This window comes from Neolamprologus multifasciatus, chromosome 7, assembly GCF_963576455.1.
Source record: "Neolamprologus multifasciatus chromosome 7, fNeoMul1.2, whole genome shotgun sequence".
In the NCBI taxonomy this organism is placed as follows: domain Eukaryota; kingdom Metazoa; phylum Chordata; class Actinopteri; order Cichliformes; family Cichlidae; genus Neolamprologus; species Neolamprologus multifasciatus.
The window spans coordinates 55,017,761-55,040,350 of NC_140445.1; the positions used below are offsets into that span (position 1 = coordinate 55,017,761).

Here is a 22,590-nt window from a genome sequence, read left to right on the forward strand (position 1 = left end):
AGAGCACAATACACATTCAATTCCAGGTAAAAATGCCCCCGCAGGAGGTAATTGTGAGGATTTGTTCTGCGCCTTTAGGTGTTATATTCGGCCCCTGAGATTTCCTTTTCACAGTTTTGACCTGAGTGCTGTTGGAGAGAGCGTTTTAATAATGACCTGTTGACATAGACGCAAACACATTGGAGCATTGATATGACTTCATAATCTCTCCTTCTGTGTCTTCCAGGAGTATAGGTCGGTCGCAAGGCCGTTATACTACCCACCAAGATGGTGGCCTTGTCGTTGAAGATTTGCGTGCGCCAGTGCAATGTGGTGAAGACGATGCAGTTTGAACCGTCCACCCCTGTGTATGATGCCTGCAGAATCATCAGAGAGAGAGTCCCTGAAGCCCAGACAGGACAAGGTTGGAGGATGATTGGTGAAGCTGAGTTACATAATGGAACTTTATGGGCTTCTACATTTGTATTCTCTGTTGCTTTTTGTGTTTCAGCCTCGGATTATGGCCTCTTCCTGTCTGACGATGATCCCAGGAAAGGAATCTGGCTCGAGTCTGGAAGAACCCTGGATTACTACATGCTGCGAAACGGAGTAAGATTTAGTCATATAGTCCTGGGTGGAGAACTGTCAGTGTCAGTTATGGGTTCTTAAAGTGATCTATATTTTCTAGTGGAAGCCGAGACATTTATTCCTCCCAGCTTGCTGGAAGCGGCAGTTTACGGCTGAGGATGATTAGCAGGGCTGTGGATGTCATCGCGTTTCCTTTGCTGTTTTCTCAGGATGTCTTGGAGTATAAGAAGAAACAAAGGCCACAGAAGATCAAAATGCTGGATGGTGCCATTAAAACTATCATGGTGGATGACTCAAAAACAGTTGGCGAGCTGCTCGTCACCATATGCAGTAGAATAGGTTTGTGTCTGTGCTATGAGTTCGGTGAAGATTAATCATGTCACGCCACCACCCAAAGCTTAAATTATTCATCTTCTGTTTTATTTTTAGTCAAAGGCATACCACTGACTTCGTCTTCAGCTACATTAGGAGACTATGTTATTATGTGCTGTTTAGTTTGTATTTGAAAAGCATATTTGTCTATGCTTGATAAAGTCCTAATTGTGTTTTGCTTAGACCAATGTGGACATGATTCATCGGGATAAAACAAGCTTGTTTCTAATCAGCGACTTAAGTATTCTTCCTAATGCCCAGAAAATGCTGTCACTCCTTGTCATAGAGGTGTTCCCTAAGCTGTATATTTCAATTACAATGAGCTGCTCCCATGCCTAATTGGGTGAGGAAGAGAGGGATGTGTGTCTGGCAGATAGCTTTATTGGAAAATGTTTATTTAGAGTAGGGCTTTCTGCTTGGCTTCTTCTCCACTTCAGCTTCGATTTTAGTTTGCTGGCTCTATACCAGCTTTCCTGAACTTCTGTTTCAAAGCAGAGAGAAATGGATAAAAAGAGAGTTGCAACAGTATTGCAGTGATGCTTTTCTGTGTCGTGATTATTGAACCACTTACATGAAACATTTCCACCTCCTAAAGAAAAAAATCCCTGGCTAACTTTTCAGGAATCACCAACTATGAGGAATACTCCCTCATTCAAGAGGTGCCAGAGGATAAGAAGGAGGATGGAATGGGGACACTGAAGAAAGACAGGACCCTGCTGCTGAGAGATGAAAGGAAGATGGAAAAGCTCAAAGCAAAACTTCACACGGATGACGACTGTGAGTGCAAGCTTGAAAAAGCCAAAATGCTACTGGAATCTTGATGGCTTTACGGCAGCCATCTGACTCAACACCATCATATGGACGTGTACTTTATCACTCGAATCAAATTTATTGCATTGACATATGAAAGTTAATTAATTTTGTGTTATCTTTTTCCCCCCAGAGGACACCAAAAATGTTTTTGCAAATGTATAAATCAACCTTCAACTAGCTTTCGTCTCAGCAGAAAATAATGCAAATGAGACTCTTCACGGCCCGTCAGGATTTTCACTTCCCAGTATTAAATTTGGTAGATTTTTTGTCAAAGCTGACGGGTCTGCAGTTCTCAAAATCTCTGGTTAATTTCACTATTACCATCCTCCTCTTGTAACATCTTTGTAAAACTGAATGCCTGTTCATTTTGATGTATTTAGTAATGGAGCATGTGTATTGATTGGGCAGTGAACTGGCTGGACCACAGCAGGACATTCAGAGAACAAGGGGTGGAGGAAAGCGAGACTCTACTGCTCAGGCGAAAGTTCTTCTATTCAGACCAGAACGTGGATTCACGGGATCCTGTTCAGCTAAACCTGCTCTATGTTCAGGTAAACTTGTTACACACATCTTTATAACAAGATAGCAAAAGAGAGACCAATAAGTGAGAGACCCCAACCCCCCAAATGTAAGGCCCATAATAACCAAGCATATGAAATATTTCAGACACAGGACCCAATAACTGTGTCGTCTTTAGTGTTGGGAAGGTTACTTTTAAAATGTATTCCATTACAGAATACAGAATACATGCCCCAAAATGTATTCTGTAACGTATTCCGTTACGTTACTCAATGAGAGTAACGTATTCTGAATACTTTGGATTACTTAATATATTATCATGCTGTTTACAACTACATGAATGTACTATTGCTGTGATTTATTACTGTTACTAAAGGTCCGCGGCTCCGAACCGTAGTAAAGGGACCTCTGGCTAATACGGTGGGTTCTGTGTCGGGCTCGTAGCCGAAAACTAGCTTTACTTTGTTGTCTGGGTCAACTTTGCTAGCGAGAGACAGAGAGAGGCGTTGAAAGGCTGCTCCAACGGAACTTGTTGTTTTTGGAGGAAAACACGAACACGGTGTACAGTCTAGTCTTAATAGCTTACTTACAACTGGGCTCGTCAGGCACTCTTCTTGGCTGCAGTGGTTATTATTATATTTACATGCTTCCAGCTCCCGTTTTTGCTCGATGGCAGCTCGTACTTATCCTTTTTCTCCCTCCCTCGCTCACAGACACATAACGTGTATGGCAGTCCATTCTCCATGCAGCACGGACTACACTGCCTATGATGCTACATTCTTTAGAGCTATACCTGTAGCATTCTGCCTATTAGCTTAACACAACAACAACAAAAAGGCCTCTCTCACCCAGGAAACACGCAGAGAGAGAGCGTCACCCTGTAACCATGGCGACCATAACGCTGCCGCCTGGAACAACAGAACGTAGCTGTCAAACAAAACCCAAACAGGCCTGACCCGCGACAATATGAAACAGGGAAGTACCGCCGTGTAATCCATTTATTTCAACAAAGTAACTGTATTCTAAATACCACCTTTTTAAACGGTAACTGTAACGGAATACAGTTACTCATATTTTGTATTTTAAATACGTAACGGCGGTACATGTATTCCGTTACTCCCCAACACTGGTCGTCTTTGTGCCTGTAACTTCTGACCAGGCCCCGACAGACTGAAATGTGGTTAGCTTAGATGTGGTCCCGACAGGTTTGACTTGTTTCTTCGTTCTTACAATACAACAGCACAACAACACGGAAAGTTTGATCACCAGATGATGAAAGTAATATTTTTTTTTTTGGCTAATGTCTGCGGCAGAAAAAGTTATACATAGTAGTAGGACAGAGTTATTCAGAACTTTCTGTTTGCTTGGCATTGCTCACAATGCATAGTGAATACGGTCTGATAGAGCTCTATCCATCCATTCACTTTCTTCCATTTATCCAATTCATTTAAGACAGGCTGGAGCCCATCCCAGCTGTCGTAGGGCAAAAGGCAAGGTGCATGTTGGACAGGTCGCTACTCTGTCACAAAGCTAACACAGATAGATAACTACTCATAACAAAACCAGGAGAACAAGCAGACTCCCAACCATCCCAGTACAGTGGCTGGCAAAAGTATTCGGCCCCCTTGAACTTTTCCACATTTTGTCACATTACAGCCACAGACATGAATCAATTTTATTGGAATTCCACGTGAACGACCAATACAAAGTGGTGTACACGTGAGAAGTGGAATGAAAATTATACATGATTCCAAATAAAAAAATGAAAAGTTCAAGGGCGCCGAATACTTTTGCAAGCCACTGTATATTCAAACCCAAGACCTTCTTGAGAACACAGTGCTAACCACTGCAGCACTGTAGTGACCCCTATGAAATGTAACATTCATGGGATTAAAAAACTGGAGAGATGTGATTAAGGCAGTATAGCTCAAGTTTGAGATTTTTTACAGTATTTTAAACGTGCCGTGCAGAGGTGGCGGATGCACCTGCACGGCATCCGCAATCCGCCACAATAAGGTCTTATGTGCAAATTTCGGTTTTCCTGTCAGACCAAAACAAACAAAATGAGATTAGCATTGTTTGGTTTATTTTAATTCTAAATTAGATTAGGTGTACATTTGCTAAATATGAAATAAAATGTAGCCCTTTTTGCACAAAGAAATGATTATTTATTTAACTCCCTTCACTCCTGTTTACTGAGGGACTGCGCTGCAAGCCTCTGGACAAAATGCCACCAATTTCCGTACAATGGAATTAATAGGACGTGAAGCAGCTCGGGGAATGGCTCTGGTATCAGCATACATGTACTCTAATGCTAAATGCTTTCACTGATGAGAGCAGCGAGCGTAAATGAAAAGCAGAGTATTCGCACACAGTATAAAACAAAACAGGGAATTAAAAGAAGCTAAAATGCTCCATTAAGCTGAATGGAACTACAGAGCCTGTCAGGGTTCGTCACTACAAACAAGGCTTTTTTTTTAAAAAATCCGCTATTTCTATAAAATATTGATTATTGCAGCTTTAAATCACATTTTAATTGTAAACAAATAACAAATAAACGTGTTTTTCTGTATACAGACATGCACTCCAGAAACACATCCCTAGCCAGTAGGGAGGAAATCCCCCCACTGACATCTGGAGATGAACAGCAGGGTGTGGAGTGCCCAGACAAACACACATACTGTACAGATGTACCCTCTGAGATTGAGGGAGAGCTCGAGAGTAGTGTTAATGCATTGGATGCTCCCCCTCACAAAAATGCATAATCTCTGAAAGCAGCAGAGATGTATATCGCGGCTGAAATGTATCTATACATATATAGTTATTTATATTTGACTCTCCCGTCTTTTCAGTTCCTCCTTTCCTTGGAAGTTCTTGAATATGTTCAGAATTGACATCCTGCCATCCACCCTCTCTGTCTGCTACAGATGCTCTCCTCCCTTCTATCTGTCTGTTCCTGTTGTTGCCTCTATTTTTTGTACCCTCCATTTCCTTATTTTGCAGAGTCTCTGTCTCCACTCCCTTTCCATCGCTTACACATTCTAACAGTCGCATACATCTCCACCCTGTTACCCTGGCACACATTACAACACTGTGTGTATCATGCTCTCCTCTCAACACAGGCTCATATTTCCTTTCACAATAACAACTCCGCCCCCTGCCCTTGCCCTCCCCCATCTATCTTTCCCGCGTTCTCTTTCTCTCACACACACACACACACACACACAGACGCACGCACACACTTGGCTCGGCACAAGGCAGGAGCTCTAATTTGTCATTGTGTTAAAAAGACCGAACACAGCCAGAAGAGTGTATCATACCACAGGCTGCTCTTGCTCTTTCTCAGTGTTCCTTTTTGAATTTTTTTAGCCTACAAATGTTCCTCTTCGCCCTCTGTCATTCATAATTCCAGCAATTCTTAGAAACTCTGTACTATTATTGTGTAACTGTTCATGTAGTTCATGACATCATTGCTGGTCACTATTTGACAGGACCCTCCTGCCTCCTCCTATGTGATCTCATATATGTATTCATGATTTTAAGCTTACATGATTTCAAACTCAAACACCCTATTATGCCCACACACGCGCGCGCGCGCACACGCACTCTCGCACAAACATTAATGAAAGCTCTGCCAGTAAAAGAGTAATCTTCTTTACCACTTGACCGCTCCCTTTGTATTTATCCTAAAACCAGCATAAATCTCCATAGCAATAGTATCACCCACTGAGTTTTGCTTTTACATTTAACCCTTGATCACTTAATCAGATGTATTACATGTGTCAAAAGTTGGCGTATTTCAGTGCAGGGTCAGGTTAAGAATTTGTCTTCAGGACTTGATATTCTACGGGATGTAACACAGTTATAATGCTGATATTTTAGGGGTCAAATTCAACCTTTACTGCACAATACATATAGAAAGAGAAGAGGAAAAAAGAATCCATTATTTCTAACTGGTTTTAATATTTCAGTCAAGCACTGCTATTTGACTATATACCTTTGCCATCATTTATTTTTGTGGCTATGTGTGCTGTCTGCTCTGCTTGGCCAGAGTGGAACAGTTGACCTCAGCGTTGTTGCCTCAGGCTGTATGTGTCACAGCTTCTGATGTCTTGTGCTTCACTAAAACCAGTTCTTGTATCACTTACCATATCTGCTTCGAGAAATTCGGGGTCTGTCTTCACTCTGTTGCCTTTTTACAAATATGGTATAATATTTATCCGACTGGTTCTGTGCCTAATGTGACGATTGATCTGAAATCAGCCAGACTGTCAATTAATTCTTTATCAATGGTCAGCTCTTACAGAAAGTATAAAACTCCTCATGAAATGCATAAAAATCAGCTTCATTCATAATTCGCCATCACTAGCTCACATCCAGCTGTGTGCCTGTCAATTTCCAGTAATGCACGTACACAATTAAACGACTACAAGCTAAACAGCATGCTGTATTTACATTGAATACAGTGACACCAGATATTTACCTCACTTTACAAGTTATATTATCCAACAGAAATATTCTGATTGCTGATTATTTGAGAGTCGAGCCATCATTTCTGAGCCAAAACAGCAATTGAGGATGAACCCACTTTGGTTTCTGGCTGAGTGACAGCTGTTACATTTACTCTGCTGAATATTGACTCCCTTATCTCATTGCGTTGAGGAACAGTGAAGAGCATACTTTGCATTTGCAGTCAACCTTCACTTTCATTTAAGTAAGGGTTTAGTATCCACTGATATGAAACCCCATTAAGTTTTTCTAAATCAGATTTTGTTAAAAAAAAATTTTTAAATAAAAACATAAATGAAATACCATGTGCATGCCACAGCTGTTCTAAATTAACAGCAAAAAATAATTACCAAAATTATTTTTTATGTTTCTTTAACGGTTAATCCACCAGTATGTGCAAGGTCTAATGAAATGTATATTTTTATAAAAAATATAATTATGGTTGTTATGAATGAATTTTCAATTTTACCGTTTTACAAAATAGCAGAAATAACTGTAAAGCATGTTATTATTTTCTAATTAATTACTTCTTTTAGTTGTTTAATGTTACGCTTGATTAATTTCTGACTTCTCAGACAACTCCAATGTACATACCCACTCAAAATTAGGCATAAAAACATGAATTTGTTATTTACTTAATAAATACCAGTACACACACACACACACATGGATGGATGAACTATGCTTTACACATTGTAATACCTCTTCATGATCGTCTGGTGCAATTGCCACCTAAATATTTTTTCTAAATACTTGTGAACCAACTGGTAGAAGGAAAACTCGGTGTACAGTGAACAGTGTGTAGCGGAGTGAATGGCATGTGTGAGGGCTAATTTTAGAGTGTCTTCTGTGTCCAGCAAGAGCTTATGTACTCCACAGTGAATTGCACTTGGGAAAAGACTTGATTGTGAGTAGAGGAGATTGTTGTTCTCATTACAGCAGTGAGCTGCTGCTTAGTGTTTCATTGATGTAATGGGACGTAAGAATGAATCAAGTCCACGCTGTGTACTGATACGCTAATGCTAAGAGCATGGATGGAGCCTCTATCACCAGCAAGGCCTCTCAGCTTTGCGGCGATTAAATTTGCAACAGTGAACTCGAAAGAGAGAGAGCCGGGGGCAGAGCTGACTGCCCCCTGGAGCACACAGGTACAAGCATTATACAGAAAGGCCTCTGTTTCTGTGTCGCTCTAAAAGGTAGACATATTATAAAGAGCCTGAAAATGTATTGAATCATAAATGTCATCTCAGCAGCACCAAACAGACATAAGGATTTAAAAAATCCTTCATTAGATTGCTTAACACCATACTGAGGACCATTCTGTGATGCAGACGGGTACTGTGAAAGACTGGTGCATTTTTGTGATATCTTTTCCTTTTTAATAACACATAACTGAGTGTGATGACAAATACTCAAAACTGTTACATTTGAAAGCCGCCAGAATTGCTTTCATTGTCACAAACAAATCTTATTTGGCTCCCCTGTGTGCCTTAGTCTGAGATATGATGTATATTCTCTAGAAATGCACTCAGTCACTTAGATGACTTCATTCGTGATGCTACAGTGCACGCAAAGCGCACAATGAATTGTTCATTGGAGAGCTCTGTTTGGGTGAATTGTGGAGCATTCCCGTGTCTTCGTGGTCTATTTCCTGGATGTGTGTTACTGCCTTACACTTATCCACCCATACCTCTTTTCATGTCTCCTCCAGGCTAGAGATGATATATTGAATGGATCCCACCCTGTCTCCTTTGATAAAGCATGTGAGTTTGCGGGGATCCAGGCTCAGATCCAGTTCGGACCCCACGTGGAGCACAAGCACAAGCCTGGATTCCTGGAGTAAGTTTTTATTATGAAGAAGATGCCTTGATACGAAGATTCAGAATACTTGTTTAGCACATGTTGTACTTTTATACACAGACTTATGTCAGCTGTATGGTAGCTATTCCCTTCCATCAGTAATGGTTGTTACTTCAGGGATTTCCTCCCATGGAAAGCTCAGGGGTGATGTCAGCTGTTACAACTGTTTCCTGATATGTAGGCAGTAAGGCAAAAATGACCTCATAATTAGAGGTATGTTAGAAAAAGGAAATGCCTGTAGCTGAAACCAGTTAAAATGTCATTTGTCTCCGTAGCCTGAAGGAGTTCCTACCTAAAGAGTATATCAAGCAGAGAGGGGCCGAGAAGAAAATATTCCAAGTATGTACATTACACTTCTCAAATGCAGCATGCAAAAAGTGTAGTGTGTTCTCTGTTGAGGTGTAAAATACTTACATAACAGGCAGTACATGACATTTCAAGCATATTTACATATGTACTGATAAGTTTAAGTTGGAAATGTAACTGTTGTTTTTCTAGGAACATAAAAACTGTGGAGAGATGTCTGAGATAGAAGGAAAAGTAAAGTATGTGAAGCTTGCTAGGTCCCTCCAGACATATGGAGTGTCCTTCTTTCTCGTGAAGGTAAGAGTTAGCAGGCTTTTTTTCCCCCAAAAATACATTTTTATACAATTAAAATAAAAATATCCTCACCTTCTCACAAAATAAGGTTAATTGTAATTGGGTCTTTCATAAGTTATAGTTGATGAGGGATTGTTATACCTTTTAGATTTAACCTATTTAAGTACAGCTTTAAATAATCTGGCTAAACTGGTGATTTTGTTTCTTTCCCCGTTGTTACTAAATGTGCTAGTAAAAAATGCAGTCCAGCAATATGAAACTAAAACCTAAAACAAATGTTAATTTAATGATACAGGCATGCAATGCTTTTGTTCTATAGAGTGGCAGCTACGACCAGAAAGCTGCCCCAATATGCAGAGTGTTGTCACACAGGAATGAGAGCTTGCTGAAAACACCAAAAAGCCCCATTATCACAACAAATCTGAGTCAGAATCGGAGTGGAAGCGTGTGCGCTTGGAGTTCAGCGCTGTGAAATACTTGTGACAATAGCAATTCTGCTCTGTTCTGCTTTGGCAAACACAAAAGTGGAATAGAAGTGCAGCATGTGAATGGGATAAAGTTGCAGCAGGTATTATTAAAGCACTCTGACAGCGGCCCATTTGGCTACGGACTTGCAGGAAAGAGGGAAAAGAGCGAATGTGCAGTTGTCTGCTGGGGTCTTAATGGACGATAAATGGAATGTTTGGCCCCATAGTTAAAGTACACTGCAGGGTTCAAATTATCTTTGTGTGCATGGAAGAGTGCATGTGCATCTATGTGTGCGAGCGCTGTCTGTGCTCGATGAGGAGATGTAGTGATGGAGGTTTCAAGACTCTTAAATAATTCACTCCAGCTGCACTCTGCTCTTGATGCTTGCAAGGGCAAAAGCATAGGCCTGGCTTTGTTGGAGCATTTAATGTAACCTTCCATTTCTCACCTATGAGTGTCTAATCACTGCAGGTTTTAGGGCGAAAAGCTTTGTTTTACTGTAAGTGTGTGTGTGTGTGTGTGTCACGTGGGGGAAATGTAAGAAGCATATTTTCCCTAACCGATAACCAAGGTTAAGCAGTTTGAAATGATATTATACTTTCCACTTGAGATTAGAATACCACACTTCCTGCTTGAATGCGGCCTTGGTAATTATAACATTGAGGTGGCGTACCCTAAAACAATGGAAGTTTTTAATAAACCTTTGCACAAAGGTATCATGATCACTGGGATAATGTTATCTGTCCTTGTGTTTAAGAGCAGTGAGCTTGAAAAGCTCTTCTACTTATTGGCCTTTGTGTGGTTCTCAGGGCTTTTCATTTTGACCCTGTGATAAAAACAACAAAAGGACTGGACACATTAAACATGAGCAGTCTGCACTCCCCGTCTCTGCTCACTGTTAATTTTTGTTTTGTCCTTCCTATTCCCCTTGGACGGGAGCCAAGTGTAGGCTTGGTGTCTCAAGTGAGCTGTAATAGATTTTCAGTGGGCAGATAGTGGTGGGGCAGTGGAGCTGGTCAGACAGAGAGCTGGTGGAATAGCATGCTGCTGTGCTGACAGTCTGTGGAGACCCTGCTCAATAAAGCAGCAGTTAAACAAGACTGAACTCTGCTGGGTCACTTCGCAGCTGCCCTTCTCCTCCTCCACGTGGGGCTTCAAGCCACAGACACAGCCATGTGTATTACGGCAGCATCGGGAGAACGGAACAATGATCTTGCGTTTGCGCCTTGAATGAATCATCTGTGTAGGTGTTTAAGCACTGACATAAATGTCGTCTGATGTTTTCTTACTTGACAGGAAAAGATGAAGGGTAAAAATAAGCTGGTCCCGCGGCTGCTGGGGATAACCAAAGAGTCAGTGATGCGGGTGGATGAGAAGACGAAGGACGTGGTGCAAGAATGGCCACTGACAACAGTCAAGAGATGGGCAGCCTCCCCGAAGAGTTTCACCTTGGTACTGTGTCCTCAGCTCCACTTAGAGTGTGCTGTTATATACACTTCTAGTCCTATGCATTATTTGTATGCAGAGTGTGATATATACAACTCTTTGCTCTTTCCCCCATTTTTCTTCACTTCCCAATACAAACAGAATCCTAAAAATTGTAGAGATCTCAGACTGCAATATTGAATGGTTTTTGGCATTGCTAGCCGGCTATTTCTTCTGACTTAACAATAGATACCCAGGGGGAGAATGTGCAGAATTTGAATGTTTTATTTATCTGAAACCTTTTTCAATTTTCTTTACCAGCTGTTGGCTGTTTTCTTTCTGTACTGGAAGGGGTCCACTCCATTTAAAGATTAATAGATTATGCAAAGTACTCTGAGGTATATTTGCCAACATTGATTTAAACTAAGAATACTCGCCCACGTGTTTCTGTGGAACGCTTTGAAGTGAGCAGTTTTCAGATTCACTACATCTCATTTTTAATCAGCTCTTTGGAGAAATCGGATGCTCCGTGGAAGCAGGTTGCTTTTTTTTTTTTTCATTAAAAGCAGAAATGAGGAAGGTACTGCCATGTTTATTCAGCCCCAGTAAGGTTTTTTTTTTTAATCTATGCACAGATAGTAAGGGTTTTATCACGCATAGAGTATTTCTGCAGTCTTGGGTAGATGTTACTATAAAATAATTTCAAATGACTAACTTGTCTTGCCCTGAATCTTTGGACTCTTCCATGCATTACAAAGGATTTTGGAGAGTACCAGGAAAGCTACTACTCTGTCCAGACTACAGAGGGAGAGCAGATATCCCAACTCATTGCTGGGTATATTGACATCATTCTTAAAAAGGCAAGTAGTTGAAAATAAAGTAAAAACACATATCTATCTGAATCAATATGAGATACATCCACCTCTTCACATATTCAGCCCACAGTATTCACTGGTGTCTGTTAAACTTCGCTCTGCAGAAGCAGAGTAAGGATCGTTTTGGCCTTGAGGGGGATGAGGAATCCACCATGCTGGAGGAATCAGTTTCCCCTAAGAAGTGAGTAGTATCTAGTGTATAAAAATGCTGACCATTGTGATTCTCTTCACACAGTCTAGTTATTCATGAATTTAAAGCTTACTGTTTAATTGTGCATGTAATTACATTTCTGCCTGCCCAGCAGTGTACTCCCTGAGAGACATGATGTTAGAATTAAACACAAAAAACAGCACTTTAAACCTGAGACAATAACATTAATGCTCTTCTCGATACCCCAGAATACAATTTGTTAAATGGGTAGTTGTGTGATTTTTATAAAAGCTGCCTCAGGGTAAAGCTACAAGAATATAATTTTATTTTGGAAAAAAAAGTTGCATCATTTGGAGGTCAAGATATATCACCGGTAAAAAAAAGAAAAAAGAAAAAAAGAAACAGCTTGCTAGAAGCTGTTTTAGTCAGGTATTTTTTTCCTATTTGGTTTCTGTCTGTCCAGATTTTCCAGTGTAGCTCAGTGACTGATGGAAATCGAGGTAAAGCAGCTGGACTGGGGCTCTGTCACACAGAATCTGGAAATTTGTTATCACTGGAAATCCACATGGCTGTCAGTGAAACCGCTCTGGCAGAATGGGGCATCATATTCCTGCTGCTTGTGGACCAATTGACTCATGTTGTGGTTCTCAGTACAAAAACATAATTGCTGCCTCTCAAAACAAGCCGTAATTAACTGGTGGAGTCAGGAGCATCTGTTGAGTTAGGCATGAAAACACTGTTTTTTTGTACAGTATTTCTTCTGACGTTGCCTGCGTACTGTGGGAGCAGTTGTTGGTGCGTGATAATTGTTTTAATTATAATTCTGTCATTTTTGTCATTTAAGTTAGAAACAGTCACATTGTCATTTTGAAGAGTTATTTAAAAAGATCCTCCTAAGTAATACAAGGGAAAAGGTTACTCTAAAATGCCTACATATGCAAGTAATTTAGTTTTAAATTTTGTCTAGACGTACACATAAATTTATGTGATAGAAGATCAGATTAAAAGCCTGACAGATGAGAAGATAAACATATACGCCCTATGATCTTGGCATGAAACTGGACAAAGACCAAAGGTAAACAAATACAGAGACAAAGGCTGACTATTCAGAGATGAGACAATGAGTGTGTAACACTCTTACAGTACTATCGAACAGTAATATAAATAGCAAAACTCATAAGCAGAAAGAACATCATTAACCTCCTAGGACCTGGCGTCCAAATATGCGGACATCACATTTTGGATTGTCTAGACCACAATACTACATTTTGCTCTACAAGAGCCTGATATCCACTTACAAGGACATTATACCGCCACTGTTCGATTGAAATTTATAAACGAATGTCCTCATATGTGGATATCAGGCCCCTGTAGAACAAAATCGAGTAAAAAGATAATTCTTTGTTTTTACACAATCATCAGGTCCCAATCAGCCCAAATAGCAAAGAGGATAAAAAATGCATGCCATGAAAGAGTTCGGGTCTTCAGAGGTGAAACTAAGAAGACTAAATGTTAGAACTAGAACCTAAATCATTTCACCAGGTTGGAAAATAAATCCAAAACCACCAAAAATCAAGGCACATGCCCCAAAAACCTAGGATCCTGACAATATTTGGTTTAGTGTCCCTTAGCAAATTGTACTTGGGCCACATAGTTTTAGTTGCCATCAACATGCTTCTGGCATGTTGGATAATTAGGATAACCGCATGTTTTTAAGCGCTTAAAACAGGAAGTACTTAAAACATGCGGTTATACTAATTGGGCGTTTGTAAAGTCAGCAAAGATGCACAGAAAAGAAGACCAGACACCAGCGAGGGAGGATAAGAAAGACAGACGCAACAACATTGCCATCCCCTATGTAGCCGGTGTATCAGAGAAACTCAGGAGAGTTTTCTCCAAGCACGACATCCCAGTGTACTTCAGACCCAGCAACACACTCAGACAGAAACTGGTTCATCCACAAGACAAAATTCCAAAACACAAACTTAACAACGTGGTGTATGCTGTACAGTGCAGCGAGGAATGCCCAGACCTCTACATTGGAGAGACCAAACGGCCACTTCACAAGCGTATGGCACAACATAGAAGAGCCACCTCCACGGGACAAGACTCAGCAGTTCATCTGCATCTTAAGGATAAAGGACACTCTTTTGAGGATGCCAACGTTCACATTTTGGACAGAGAGGACAGATGGTTTGAAAGAGGAGTGAAAGAAGCCATTTATGTCCACTGTGAGCGACCATCTTTGAACAGAGGCGGTGGTTTACGACACCAACTGTCTGCCATCTATAATCCAGTTTTGAGTCCCCTCCCCAGACGCCTTAACGCCCACTCACATCCTGGGCCATCTGACCTCAGGAAATCACATGATAGGGTGGGGCCAGGTTTCACAATGAGCTCACCCGAAACCCTGGCTGATTGTGACCCACACCCGTTTTCACACCTCGGCTCATGTGTTTAGATAGAGGATCATCAGGGGGTCCTTTGTCCCTCTTTGGGGGGAAACTCCCACTGAGTTTAAATCTGGGACTCTCCACCAGTTTATCCTTTAGAACTGAAGAAGCTTGAGAGGTGAAACGTCTTCAAGCAACTTAAACAAGTCCAGACGCTTTTCTTTCCAAGCTCCTTAGACTAGCTCAACTTTACTTTGTCACATCTGACCATAAAAATGTTTTCAAGAAGGCATCTGAGTTGTCCCTTTGGGCAGCTGCAAATTTCAGTCGAGCTTGAAGGTGTGGATTTTGGAGCACAGATTTCTTTCTTGGTCAGCACCCTCTCAGTCCATTGCAATCTGAAACTCGCTTCACTGTGATCAGTGACACTGGTATTCCAGCACTTTGCAGTTGATGCCAGGCTTAAGTCTTGGTGGTTTCTGGGTTGTTCCTGAACCTAACCACCTGATGGTGACATTTTAGGTCTTCTTTCAGACATTTGTTTGAAATGATGATCTTGAAATATGCAGTTGTTTAGAAATGGGTCCAAAAGGCCTTCCCAACTTATAAATCTACAATTCTTCCTCTTCACAAAAAACATTTCAAAGAAACCATTTGAAGGCCAAAGTTACTATGACATTCATGCCCATGATGATTGTAAGTAACCTTCTGACCACAACAGTATGTACAAGCATATAATGTGTATAGGGAACAGCTGTGGCTTTGGAAACAGAGTGGGTTGGCCACTAATCATATGGTCGGTGTTTTGATCCAAACCTCAGTGCTCCTAATGTAAGTGAATGGATGAATGTGGCTTCTAGTATGAAGTACATTGAGTGGTCAATTAGACTGAAAAATGTTACAAATATGCAGTCTATTACAATACATAAAGTTAATGTTTTGGTGTGATTAATTATAAAATTCTTCTTACTGCTTTCTATTTCTTTTTCTTTTTTAATAAGGTCCACAATTTTGCAGCAGCAGTTCAATCGGGTAGGCCGTGTGGAGCACGGCTCGGTAGCCCTTCCAGGTATAATTCGGTCTGGGTCTATTGGCGGGCCTGACACTTTTAATATGGGTACTATGCCCTCTGCTCAGCAGCAAATCACCACAGGGCAAATGCACAGAGGACACATGCCTCCACTGGTGAGTAAGCGCTGACAAACATGCTGGTCTTTTTTTCTTTTCTTTTTTGCTTTGATTCAGATAGTAACTGAAACTGTAGCTTCCAAGCTGTGGGCCATTTAGGAAAAAATGTGCGACCTAAAGAAATCTGATCAAGACAGTTTCACAATCTTGCAATCAGACTCCTTTTGTTAGGCCATTTGCAAAAACTGTGTCTGTGTTGTTTGTTGCTGTCAGAGTCTAGCCCAGCAGGCCCTGATGGGGACCATCAACAGCAGTATGCAGGCTGTGCAGCAGGCCCAGGCTGACCTGGGACATGTCGATAATCTGCCTCCACTGGGCCATGACTTGGTGAGCCATATTACAACCAGTTACTTCAGTTGTGGAAAATATTTCAGAACAGTTGCACCATGCATAAATGGTGCACTCTACCACATTCCCACAATCCTAGCAATCCCTTGAGTTGTGCTTTTCTAACACTCGAGATTGTGTGCTTTCTGATATTACAGCCTCTGGATTTGCAAAGCAAAGATGGCTTAAAAAGAATCAAGCATTCTAATCACATCAAAGTCCATCAAATATCTCAAATATAATTAGGATGTAGGACTGACTGTAAATGTGGAGGCTGTATTTAATGCTTGAGTGTTTCCAAAGCCATAGGTGTTGTACTAGCCTAGTCCTTTAATCCTGTGAAAGAAAGCTGATATGAGCTGAAAATCACACACTACGATGAATGCCAATAGCTCTCATTTTCCTCCACCAAAAGGCATCCAGGGTTTGGGTTCAGAACAAAGTGGATGAATCCAAACATGAAATCCACTCTCAGGTTGATGCCATCACTGCTGGAACAGCATCTGTGGTCAATCTCACTGCAGGTGAGTGCCCAGGAGAATGCTAAATAACTAAAAAAAAAAAAAAGAAAAGGGATGGCATATGTTATTATTTTCTGGTTTTATTAATTTCTATATATGAGCTTTGGTTTCTGAAGTCTGCACTGGGCATAGTGCAAATGGTGTAAATCAATGTTTTCCAAGTCAGCGTTACTGAGATGGTATTAAAACTAAAATGTATGTCTCAATTTTGCCTCATAAATATTTCTATGATTCATAAATCTTGAACTTGTTGTCCTGAAGCTGAGTTTACTGCCAGTGTCTCTTTCAGCGCCTCATGATTTTTGGCGCAATGCCAGTCAGGTTCCAGCCAGCCTTTTGCTTGGTTTTAATCTTACCTTGCCATCTGTTTGGTTGCACGTATGCTAGCTTCTCTGTCTAATACAAAGCTTTTTTGTCAGCGTGCTCATCTTCCATTTCAAATGGGTTCAAGCTACAGCACTGACACTGATGTGCTTGTTGCAGCATGTGAAACACAAGCTTCTCCGTGGCTTAGCAAAATTAAGGTGGCAACAGCATAACATATTAAGATGCACAGCAGAGATGTAACCCGATTAGCTTGTAATGACGACTATCCATCCTCTGCAGGTGAGCCGACAGAAACTGACTACACAGCAGTGGGCTGCGCCATCACCACCATCTCCTCCAACCTGACGGAAATGTCTAAGGGTGTTAAGTTGCTTGCGGCATTAATGGACGATGAGGTGGGCAGTGGACACAAGCTCATGGGTGCTGCCAGGATGCTGGCAGGAGCTGTGTCAGATCTGCTCAGATCTGTTGAGCCCGCAGCCGCAGAGGTGAGGCACCTGCTGATTATTGTAGTGATTTGGACCTCATCCTTATCTCTAATCGCAGTAGTCACAAAGGCACACGCAGTTTTGAACTGCATTTTTTTTTTATCTGTGTCCCAGCAAAGATGTATTACAGAAGGTTTTACGGGGATGATTTTTTTGATCCTAAATTCTGTTTGGATAATTCATGGGAGCCTCTGTGAGAGCAAGCCAAGCCTGTGTAATGAATGTGATGATGTCATTCCCATACAGCCCAGGCAGACGGTGCTGACGGCAGCAGGAAGCATTGGACAAGCCAGCGGGGACCTGCTCCGTCACATGGGGGAGGGCGAGACTGATGAGAAGTTCCAGGTTGGACGCCACCCCCTCACTGTTTCTATGACACTGCTGGCCAAACAGGAAGGCACACAGGCACACACATTTTCTGAACTCGCTTTAAAAATGTCAATACAAAATTATGTAATAACCTCAGACTTTATTATTAGACCCTCACTTTATGTGGATTTGAAACAAAGTGTCAGAAGGAGAGCTTTTAGTAGTAAAGTGGCAATGCATTGTTCCAGACCTCCACTAACAGAACCGTTTCAGTAGCCTTCTCTAGCTGCCTAATTTATTCTTTTACTCTGAAATTCATTTACATGCCACATACACCTTAGTTTAGATGTCGTCTCGCAGCTTTTATACCACTCTCTTTAGTGTTAATGCCTGGAGAAGAGGGCTCATAAATCATCCACGGTCTTGTTCTCATTGACCTTGAGACAGCGTTCTTCTGTTACATTAACATAGTTTGTATTCCATTTGCTATACATAGTAGCACAGATGTGCTGCCTAAAATTCTTAACCATTTATCTCTTTCTGTTATGTGCTACGCTTGTTCCACATGCATTAGCTGTGCAGTAATCACTCTATATAGATTGAAGAAACATTTACTTCCCTGATCCCATCAGTCACATGTTTGCAGCTGCGCTGTGTTTCAGTGAAGGACATTGATTAATATGTTGCAGGACACCCTGATGAATCTGGCAAAAGCAGTGGCCAATGCAGCTGCTATGTTAGTCCTGAAGGCCAAGAACGTGGCCCAGGTGGCCGAAGACACCATATTGCAGAACCGGGTGATTGCAGCTGCCACTCAGTGTGCCCTGTCCACCTCACAGCTGGTCGCCTGCACTAAGGTACTGATGTAAAACTTGTTCGTCTCAGCAGCCCAGTAGGTAAAGGACAAACTATCAACCAGAAAATGATCCAAAAAAAAAAAAAAAATGGGACATATATGACATATTTAAAAAAAATATGTAATACTAATGTTTTATCCAATTGAAGCAGGTCATCATTGTATTTGTTGAATTCTTTAAATAGCAACTAAAGAAATGTATTCCGTATATATGTAGCAATATGTTTTATTTTAAAGCCTCACTTGTTGCATTTGGTTAGATGAGGTAAGATTATTTGTAGATACAGTTTGTGTCTTCAAATGTTCTCTGTTTTGTTTCCTTTGACTATTTCTGCCAACATCTGTGTGTGGTGCAGGTGGTGAGCCCAACCATCAGCTCCCCAGTGTGTCAGGAGCAGCTTGTCGAGGCCGGGAAGTTGGTGGACCGTTCCGTGGAAACCTGCGTCAAAGCTTGCCGCTCGGCCAGCGACGACGGTGAGCTGCTGAAGCAAGTTGGGGCAGCAGCTGGTGTGGTGAGCCAGGCTCTCAGCGACCTCCTGCAGCACGTCCGCCATTATGCCAGCTGCGGCGAGCCTATTGGACGTTATGACCAGGCCACGGATACGATTATGAACGTGACCGAAAACATTTTCACTTCCATGGGTGATGCTGGTGAGTGAATACCTGTGTTTATTTGAATTGTTTTAATGTGTTTTGGCTTTATCACAGAGGTGCTGAATGGTATATTTGTGTTTATGTGTATGTTAAGGGATCTTAAAAGTCCTCGACCTGTTTTGAAAGCTAACACTGTTCGTAATGGCTTGAACCATGAGGCCGAAGAATTTTCAAACACAGTCGATTCTCAAGGGGTTATGGGAAACATGTCATCCAAAACCACTACAAGAGTACTCAATCTGGTCCCAATCAGCATCAGGAAGACTTTGAAATTTAACAGGAAACACATGACCTGAGGATTTTTTGAGGGAACAAATGTTTAAATGCTGAGGCACTGCTACGCTTTTTCTCTCTCATTTCTCATTGTTGAGTTGATTGTCAACAGAGTGTGTTGGTTGAATCCCAAGAAATTAGCATGTAGGCTGTAACGCATATAAATGTATTTCATAGTCTTCTCTGGGTGAGCTATTTTTGAGCCGGAGGTGGGTGAGTGGGGAAACACAGCTCTTTGTAGCAGGTGTGTGTGGAGATGCAACATATATCAAAAGATTGTTTTATTTGTGGGAACAGGGATGACTCACTAGAAACCTAGCTATGAGAGTAGATGAAGATGAAGATGGTGTGAACCTGCACGGCTACAGAAATTTCTTACTGATGCACTAGGTTTGCCTGTTAGGATGAATTAATATACTGTGCTAATTTGTCGAACACTGAAATACTTACAGCTGTAATAGCTCTGGTCGTGTAAGTTTAAGTAGTATGATTTTTCAAATTTACATAAAAATTGTTTTACCTCTACAGTCTCATATGTAAGCTGGTAATGAGAGCCGAACTTACCAGTAACAGTCATCGTCCAATCACATCAATTATGCCTTTAATGAAGATCTGTATGTATTAATGAGGCACTATTATAGTAAAAGTGTTAGAAATCCTTTTAGTGGCCTCACAAGCGTTTTGTCTACATTTTCATAGGAGGCAATATTTCCAAAACCTTTTAAAAAAATATGCTGGCTGTCAAGGCTGATACAGATGTTAAAGTTTTTGTCAAAATTTCCCGAGGGGCTTTTTAACACAGCAAGAAAGTTTTAATTTAGAAAGCATAAATTAATTCTGTTTGCACACAACAACTGGTGGATCATATCAGAATAAATAAAAATGACCAGGGTCAAATATTAATAACCCACTGAAAAACTGACCTTTTTATTGAGCCATAGCACAAACAACTGCTGTGCAAAGATTTGCTTTAACTCTGTAATGCTCAAAGCTTGTACAATCAAGTTATTTTATGGTGTTTGTGTTAAAGAGTCATCAAGAAATTGTCAAAAATTCAAACAAAGCCACAAAGTACAGATCAGAGGAAGGATGTGGAAGATTTCAAGGTCTCTGAAAAGCAAACTAGTGAGAGACGTGTCTAGAGACCCAACAATAACTGCCAACACACTAGTGAATGATTTAGATATGTCAGGAAGTGGAGTCTCGGAGAACACAATCACTATCCTGCACAGGAATGGAGGATGAGGTTTCACACCAAGAACAACTCAATTTCTGCACATGAGATACCTTCAAGCCTGACTGAAGAATCTTAAGGACAACCTGGAGAATGATTATGTATACTGGAAGCATCTCTTTTGGTCAGATAAGATTCAATTAGAGCTCTTTGGACACAGAGATGTGTGGAGAAAGAAGGGAGTGGTGTACAATAAAAAATTACCATCTTCACTGTTGAAACACGGTGGTGGGAGTATTATCCCTGTGGGGATGCGTCCGTGCATCTGTAACTGAGAATCTTGTCAAGGTGGAAGGAATCATGAAGAAAGAAAGATATACAAAGATTTTGAAAGAAGGTTTTGACTAGTTTGCTCAAAGCCCTGACTTGAATCTGATTAAAAATCCGTGGGTTGAACTGAAGACCACGGTCCATGCCAGAAGACCATCAGAGACTCAGACATTCGCCAAAGAACAACGGGCTGGGGTTGATTAGGAGATGTGTGTGAGGCTTGTTGAAAACTACAACAAACGACTGCAGGTTATTGTCCAGCAAAATGATACACAATTGACTATTAGCTTGAGCAGGCTAATAATTTTGACCCTGCCAGCTTTAGTTTTTTTTTTAATTTTATCATTTTGTTTTAAAGTAATATAAGTATCAAAACTAAAACTAGGCTGTTTGGGAAAAGAGTGTTAAAAATCACTGGCTTTCTAATAAAAATGACATTTTTGTGGAGGTGCTAATAATTCTGTCTTCATTAGTATAGATGTCGTCACTGAAAAGACAAAAGAAAAATGTAAATGGACAAATCAGCTGAATTTCAGTTGTAACAGTTGTAATTAGGGATGGGTATTGATAAGATTTTCACGATTCAGATTCCATTTTCGATTCTGTTTAACGATTCGATTCTTTATCGATTCTCTTATCGATTTTTTTTTTTTTTTTAAAAAGGAGAACACTAAGGTCAATTAGCTTAGATCTTTGTTTTATATCTTCTCTTTGAACAAGATAGAAATTTAGGAGTAACATGGCCTTACAAACCCAACAGTGAGATCTTAACAGATCCAACCTACGGCTCTTCAATGGGGTGTCACAGGGTCCCCAGGAAAAAAAATTGTGAATGTAAAATAATAAAATAAATATTCTTCTGTAGCAATTACACAAGAATATCCAGTAATGTCCCTGCCTACAATTAAACACATTCACTTACCGAAAATCGGGGGCATCTGCTGTGGCAAATGGGTGCAAGCCTTTTACCACAAACTGAGTCACTGCTCGGTGACATTCGTCTATCCTGGCCTGAAAGGAGACGCTACCGGTAGACTGCAGCAAGAACTGCCAGCATCTGAGCCAGACTCTGTCTGTCTCTCTCATCATGGTCACCTAAACGCACAGTAATGGCAGGTTTTGTAATAAGGCAGATCGCGCTAACATAATATGCACTGTTAGTTGATTATTTACCTGCCGTATTAACGGGAGAGGACGTGCAAACGTTACCGCTGCTGCTGGGTTGAGATTCACGAGTCCGGAGCGGAATTAAAAACACGACATTGATTTAAGGTCATCGCGTGTTTTGTGAGCAAATGCTTTTGCATATTCGTGGTGTTTCCTCCCTTAAATTAAATATCTACTTTGCAAGTATTGCAAGTTGCCCTGTTGTCATCCATTCTCGTAAAGTATAACCAAACTTTTTAGCGTTTGAGCCGCCATGTTTCCTGCCAGGTAGATGACGCTCCGCAACGTGGTGACGTCATTCGGGGCGACTGGAATCGATAAGGGAATCGTTTGCAAAAATGGCAAACAATTCCAAGGAATTGAAACAGTGGGAACCGGTTCTCAACAAGAACCGGTTTTCGATACCCATCCCTAGTTGTAATAG

The 22,590-nt window shown here is 41.0% G+C and overlaps 1 protein-coding gene across 3 annotated transcripts in view; it reads left to right on the forward strand.

Annotated features, from left to right (window-relative positions):
• tln2b (talin 2b) overlaps nt 1-22,590 on the forward strand; it is a 90,772-nt gene that overhangs the window by 36,585 nt on the left and 31,597 nt on the right. For all 3 annotated transcript variants that reach the window (XM_085165948.1, XM_085165949.1, XM_085165947.1), the window contains exons 2-19: nt 227-403; nt 491-588; nt 777-906; nt 1,561-1,716; nt 2,161-2,303; nt 8,492-8,619; nt 8,916-8,979; nt 9,139-9,243; nt 11,005-11,160; nt 11,892-11,993; nt 12,113-12,189; nt 15,554-15,737; nt 15,954-16,067; nt 16,483-16,591; nt 17,195-17,403; nt 17,650-17,748; nt 18,402-18,569; nt 18,925-19,219. In XM_085165948.1, coding sequence (XP_085022074.1) covers nt 268-403; nt 491-588; nt 777-906; nt 1,561-1,716; nt 2,161-2,303; nt 8,492-8,619; nt 8,916-8,979; nt 9,139-9,243; nt 11,005-11,160; nt 11,892-11,993; nt 12,113-12,189; nt 15,554-15,737; nt 15,954-16,067; nt 16,483-16,591; nt 17,195-17,403; nt 17,650-17,748; nt 18,402-18,569; nt 18,925-19,219 — 2,473 coding nt within the window. In that variant the 5' untranslated portion in view covers nt 227-267. The remainder of the gene's footprint in view (nt 1-226; nt 404-490; nt 589-776; nt 907-1,560; nt 1,717-2,160; nt 2,304-8,491; nt 8,620-8,915; nt 8,980-9,138; nt 9,244-11,004; nt 11,161-11,891; nt 11,994-12,112; nt 12,190-15,553; nt 15,738-15,953; nt 16,068-16,482; nt 16,592-17,194; nt 17,404-17,649; nt 17,749-18,401; nt 18,570-18,924; nt 19,220-22,590) is intronic.